General features: G+C 36.7%; 1 protein-coding gene across 1 annotated transcript; it reads right to left on the reverse strand.

Annotated features, from left to right (window-relative positions):
- Positions 1-804: 804 nt before the first annotated feature.
- Positions 805-5381, reverse strand: LOC116675982 (uncharacterized). Its single transcript, XM_032507423.1, has 7 exons — positions 5051-5381; positions 2489-3737; positions 2316-2393; positions 1978-2043; positions 1825-1884; positions 1659-1721; positions 805-863 (listed from the first exon to the last, which is right to left on the reverse strand). Exons 2-7 carry the CDS (start codon positions 3702-3704, stop codon positions 805-807), a joined length of 1542 nt encoding a protein of 513 aa, XP_032363314.1. The 5' UTR covers positions 3705-3737; positions 5051-5381.
- Between the last annotated feature and the right edge of the window lie 1267 nt (positions 5382-6648).

Raw genomic sequence — 6648 nt, forward strand, 5'->3', positions numbered from 1 at the left:
ACATGCAATTTGTTAGATTGAAACATATTAGAGTAGATTCCTTCATATCCAAACTTTAAACAAGCTGATTTCACTGTCATGTTTATCAATGCTCCTTTAAATAGTATGATTGAAAGTACAAATAATACAAATAATCTTATTTAATAAGTAAAAACATGTTTGTCAATCTATCCCCAATGCCACACACAGACCTGCTCTACAAAGCTTTTTTTTACTGAATTTAATGATTTAAATACCTGATGTTTTCTTCCAAAATGGATCTGGTGGGGAAAAGCCTAGACCTACTGTAAAAAAGGGACAAATTAACCTTATATTTTCACAACCTTATTTAAACGGTCTTTGCTTTTTTTGTGACAGTCCAGTACCAGCTCCAAGGCTTTTTCTGCCACTTAAACTACACCAACAACAGCCAACACAACATGGCAGTAGAGGCTACGATGAGTCGGCAGTTACTTAGGACAAATGGAGCCAAGCAAAAAGAACATTTAGAACTTCATGATGAACAGTGATTTCTTTTTTTAACAAGATCAGTAACCTCAACATCAAGAGAAAGGAAACCGAGTCTGATAGTAGCAAAAAAGAACATTTTGCTGGGTTCCAAAAAAAAATATGATCAGTTACAACATGCAAGACAAAATGAAAGTCAGTAACGTCTTGAACTTTCACGCTGAATGGCAGTTATGCGATTTTTAACGTAAAACTTTATCGCCGTCCATGTTCTGCTTCTAAGTGCTTCAGGGGAGGCCTTAATACAGGCTACACAGTTTGATTTTCCTGGTACTTTACCAGATTCAATGAACGTTTTCAGCGTTTTTCCACAGCTTGGACTTCTGCAGGTGACCAACCCCTCTTCTTTGAGGTTTCTAAAGAAACAAGACAGAAAAAAGACAATTAGGAGCAGTTTTGCCTGTAACTCTGCTACAGCTCTGCAAAAGGCAGACTAGTGAACATCCGGGCGGCCACTGCCAGCAGACTGTTGGGAAAGGAATAGTCTGCTGTTGCTGTAAACATCCTAGTTTTCTACATGGTTAAGTCCGTAGTGAAGACTAAGTTAAGCACAGTATTTTGTTTTTTCAACCCACCTGGGGTTAACCCATTCAAACACACAATCAACCTGGCTATAACCCTGACTGATCCCTTGGTGTGAAAGGGGTATTACAGTGGCAGATAACACTGCCCAGTACAGTAGGTTAGGGTCAAGAAGAACAACAAAACTACTGCTGTTGCTTATTTTAAAATAAGCAACTCAGTCTCAACTTTGCCAAGGTGTGTATTAGAAACTGAACACTCTCAAGCCTTTATAATTAGTTATAAAGGTTATAATTAGCAGAAGGTTAAACTATTAGCACAATTTCCTCTCAATCTCTAAAATGATTTGTAGAGTGACACATTTTAATAAAACTTTAACTTGAGTTCATGTTTATGTAGCTAGCTAGAGCCTTGCATAACAGTATGTTATCAAGGTCTTATAAAGAAAGCAGGACTGTCATTATCATAAAAAAATCTAAAATTGGACGGTTGTGATTGGTTTAAGAAGAAAAAGGTGTTTTTCCCCTATCAAAGAATATTAGAATGCTAGCATAAATCATTGATTCCACTCTTTTTGTAGAAGCAGGTAACTAACAAATAGCAAGGTTAACATTTAGTGTGTGAAATACCTGTTTTAGGGTCACTTCTTTCAGACTCAGCTTCCATTTTCTTTGATGTTGAGGGTACTGGTCCTAGTTAAAATAAGAAAGCACTGTTCATCATAAATTTCTAAAGTTTGCTAAAAGCTGACGTAAAGTCATGTGATAACAAATATCAAGCACAGCGAAAAAATACCAGTTTTAGGGTCATCATCACTGTCAACAGCTAGCATTTTTCTCTTAGGTGTTGAAGATCCTGTTTAACAAATGAATTAAGGTTTTATCAAATTACAAAATCTTGTACTCAAAAGCAAGGAAATAATGTAAAAGTATCTAGTTTATGGAATACCTGTGGGTGCAATGTCATCATCAGACTCATCAGTCATTGGCTGTCTTTTTTTAGATCTCAATGAGCCTTTGACAAAAAACCAAAAGTTACGACATTTGCATATGGTTGCTCTTAAAGCTTACTCAGCATCCATTGCTATTAATGTCTATTGCTTGTAAGTACAAAATTAAAATTTTTGTCCAGCCAAATGGTTTGTGAATGTTCAAATTCAATAGAATGGCTGGTAAGTAAAGAAAATTTACCAACCACTCAAATATTTGACCAGCATTTGGCTGGTGGAGGGTGCTAACTTTGTACCCTGGATGGAAAAGGGGAAAACAGTTAAATGTGGAACTCACCTGATGACCTAGAGTTGAAAGATGACTCCTGTGCCTCTGTCTCTGAGAGATCGCTTTCCACAGCCTCTGGTACTTCCTCTAAAAAGCAGAGATGACAAAAGACATTATTACAAAATAAATGTGTATATATATACACATTATTATATATAAATACATAAAAACACTTCCTTTACCTTCAGGATTGATTTGGTTTTGGTCCAGGCTCGTGGTCTGTCTCCCCTCTTTAAGAGTCTGTAGGGCACAAGGTGACACACATACATCCCACTTTTTCTCATAAATACTCCGGCTCCTCTCCAGATTCTTCAGAAATTCCTCATTGTCAGACTCTGCCATCTGTGCTTCACACTGAAGTATATCTGCAATCTTCTTGAGACTATGACCCAGTTTTAAGGCCAAGGACGGAGTTTTGTAGCTGTTGCTGTGTTCATGAAAGCCAGCCAGCTCTCGTACTGCTTCAACCACAGAGTTGAAGTTGGAAGGTACATAGAAGTCCTCCATATGTTTCAGTCTGCCAGCATTCTGTGCTTGTCGAACAAGTCTTCCTATTTCTCGCATTTTTTGTCTAATGTACACATGTTTGGTGTTGTCATGTCCAAGCTTTACATACAAATGTTCTCCAAATCTCAAAATGCTTTTCTCCTCTTTGATGATGTTTGTGACTTCATCTTGTTGCATTGCATTTGTCAGCTGCCAAACCTTTTTGCTAACACCATCTGGGACGGGTTGTGCAAAGGCACAGAGTGATTGGACCCGACTTTGGCCTGGTTTTGTTGTGCTACAGTTTCGTGAAAGTTTGCACCTGGACACGTGCCTCCATAAGGACTTTCTTTTAAGCAAAGCTTCACAGTAAATGCAGTGCATGTAGTCACTTGCATTCACTGGTTCCTTAGTTTGATAACTTGGGATCAATGTCCCCCTACCATTTTTCAATACCTCATTATTATGAGCATGGTTTCCTTTATTTTGAATTAGGCGAAAATGCAGTTTTCGTTCTTTTGAGTTCAAAGGAAAACTGATTGCCTTTGCTACAGCTGATTGATTGCTGTGTTTTCGGACTAAATGTCTTGCCATTCTATGGCACTGCATGGGACAGTACAGACAATGATGCCTCTTACTGTGTACTCTGCCACCAATTTTTCTTTTTCGCTGCTTCAGTACTGACACATTTTCCAGGCTTGTGTCAGAGTGTTCACTTTCTGATCTCTTAGTACTGGCAAATGTCTTTCTTTTGTACGTCTTCTTTGGCTTCTTTTGTTTAACCAATGGAACCTTGTTTGTAAGATCCTGAGATCCCTCTGAACTACTTCCACGTATTGAGTTTTTTGGCGGAATATATCCATCACAACTGCTTTCAATGCAGCTCATAGAGGCTTCTGATCCATCAGGCATCTTAGAGATCTGTTCAAGGTATTCTCTGGTAAGCTGGAAATGAAACATACACTTTAAATTATCTGCAAGAAGACATGTATGCAAATCTTCTGTTGTACAAGACCAACTTAAAACCTGGGTAACTGATCCTGATAAATCTTTGCGCACCAAACGGGGTTAGGATAAGGTTTTAACATACTGTATACACTCAAAGATGTGTTTACAGCTACAGGGCTAATATAGGGCAATATAAGTTAATTAAACTGAATCTAATTAATGAAACATACAATATGTAACATTTCTACATTGAATGTCTAAAAAAGATTGTTATGCAATCTGTTGAATTGTCTACTTACACTATCCCAAATATTTCCAACAATTTTCTAACCCACGGATATCTGTGCTGGTATATCTAACTTCCATCGAAATTCGGGAACCCAGATGAAACATTCAAGAGTAATTGTAAATCATACAATGACACAGAAAGAATGATACTCAGTAACGTAATACAGCTTGCTTTCTCCCAGAAGGCATTGTTTTGTCATTGGTTACATGCCACTTTCAACACAGTAATACAGCAGAGACCTTATTTAATGATACATTTCAATATTTACTGATCCAGCTTAATGTTACATGCTCATAAAGTTATTTTGGTATGATTGTTTTGACCATGGTTAATCGCACTAGGCTAACCTGCAAAATCAACATGTGCTTGTAAAATTGTGGGTTTAGTTGCTGGCTAAGGTAAGCTTTCTTGCTAACTAACTGATCAGCTACCGAAACAAATAAAATCAAGAAAAACTTAAATATGTTGGGGAAGCTGCAGCTATTTATTAGAATGGCATGAATAAATGTTTCGAAACAACATGAATATACTTATATTAAGTGCAATCTCATCTTTAAACAGATGCGTTCTAATCAACAATGTGTTTAACAATGAAAACTACAACTCCCATAATTCCATGTAACTTCACAACAGAAGTCATAAGTCTCTGTTTACTATGCATTGTTTTGATTGAGAGATCCCTAAGCAGCAGGAAGTTAAAATGTGGTACGTTGAAGGATTATTTGGAGGTACTGTTAAAGCATCTGGCAAAACATCTTGTCAACAAATATGTTTATAATAGTTTTTGCATCTATGGCATCACCTAATTTCATCATAACATGCAGGAAGGAAAGAACAGTTATCTAATCTTTTATACTATCTAATATCGTGTTAGTTATACTATACTATAACTTGTTTTTCTTTGTTGAATAATACAGCAGAGAAAGAGCTTTTACAATATTGGTTTTAGAAATCGTAATTAGGTTATTTACCAATATTGTTTACCTCTAGTGTTCAGCTAATTATAATTATTCAAACTTACAAATAGGCTGTCAGTTCTCTTCAGGGGTGGTACATCTGGGTCATCACCAACATCATCATGTGAACTCTCAGGGGTACATACGTCGGTGTCGCTATCAGAATCTTGGCTCACTTCCTATGGGGGGGAAACACATGTGTTAGCTTAACTTACAGACAGTTAGCCTAAGAATAACATTTGGATATTTACAGGGATATAATTACAAATTCAAGCACTTTTCATGCACTTTCAAGGTCTATTTGTAATCTTTTTCCAGGACCTTACACCACCGTAAATTACATACCAATACATAGTCAAAATGATTAGTGTTTTTGTCAAAGACCTAATGCTATAAACAGACAAAACTGTGTTTCGCAATAGTAAAAGGAACAGTTATTTAAGCAAAACAAGTTTTATTTCCAAATGTATCGCTGTCTAAGTTGACTTTTCTTGCTATCTAACCTGTCTCTCTCTCTAACCTGTCTGAGTCAATGTAAGTGGGAGGATTTAAACCAGATTAAGGCTAAATCCAGGAAAACAACTGCACCCTTAGATTTTGATCAGAGTTTATGCAGTCTAACCTGTCTCTCTCTCTAACCTTAAAGTTGGTATGTTTACTTTTGTTTTCCAAATCTGTACAAACTTGTAATGGTTAAGTCAAATTAACATGTATGTTGTCCACCCTACAAAGTTTGGGCTGCCTGTCTCTTTATCTTTAACCTGAATAATAGTTTATACTTATACTTATATTAATGTCCTGTCATTGCTTCCCAGATAATGTGACTTTCAGGCTGTAAAACTAAAGTGATTTCAAGGGCTGAAAATATGAAGACAAAGGATTTGAGCAGATTGTTTTTACAGGCCTTGGTTTTGGGACACATTCTTGATCAACATCAAAATCAACAAAATGTCTGGGTGAAATTTCATTTTCACCCAGAAGATTCTGACAGTGCACAGGCCCCTGCCTGAGAAATAGCCTATACTACCGGTAATAAGAAAGAAAAAAGGATTTCACTGTCAAGACAAATACATGTATCTACTGGAATAAAGTAGTGTAAATATTATAAAAGGCCTTCCTCAACCTTACAGTGGGCTACTAGCTATGTAGCTAGTATAGTTTACTCAGCATTTTGTTGTTAAATTATGTGTAAAAAGAGTGGGGCCGTTAAGTCACCAGTTTCAGGTACGTACGAAACCGTCTGGATGGTTTCAAGTACAAGTAGGTAGCTAACATTAGCCGATAAAAATCTAGAAGAAACACTGCAATGCTAACATTACATTAACACACCACGCAGGGCCGGATTAAAAATTCACAGGACTCAAATGTTTAACAGAACTTTTTACAATGAATCTTTCACAGAACTTGGTGGCTACAGAGTAATTATCAAATATTCAATTTGAAGCCAATCAATTACCTTTTGACTACAACAGTGGCATAACGCAGACAGCTAAGGAAGCCTTAACTTAAAACCAGAGATTAGTTCTAATATGAAAAATGGGAAATTATCACCAGCCATTAAGCAGGCAAGTGGTGTGTATGGAGATAAAGTAAACCATTGGCTACACTGTTGCGTGTCTATTGTTTAATCAACTATATCAACATTTTATGTTGCTGCATATAT

This window comes from Etheostoma spectabile, unplaced genomic scaffold (genome assembly GCF_008692095.1).
Source record: "Etheostoma spectabile isolate EspeVRDwgs_2016 unplaced genomic scaffold, UIUC_Espe_1.0 scaffold00002540, whole genome shotgun sequence".
Classification (NCBI taxonomy): domain Eukaryota; kingdom Metazoa; phylum Chordata; class Actinopteri; order Perciformes; family Percidae; genus Etheostoma; species Etheostoma spectabile.

Coding starts and splice junctions, on each gene's coding strand:
- LOC116675982 (XM_032507423.1), bottom strand. CDS start 3,704: ATGCCTGATGGATCAGAAGCCTCTATGAGCTGCATTGAAAGCAGTTGT. Junction 2,394..2,488: donor AAACCAAATCAATCCTGAAG/GTAAAGGAAGTG, acceptor TCTGCTTTTTAG/AGGAAGTACCAGAGGCTGTG. Junction 2,044..2,315: donor TTTCAACTCTAGGTCATCAG/GTGAGTTCCACA, acceptor TTTTTGTCAAAG/GCTCATTGAGATCTAAAAAA.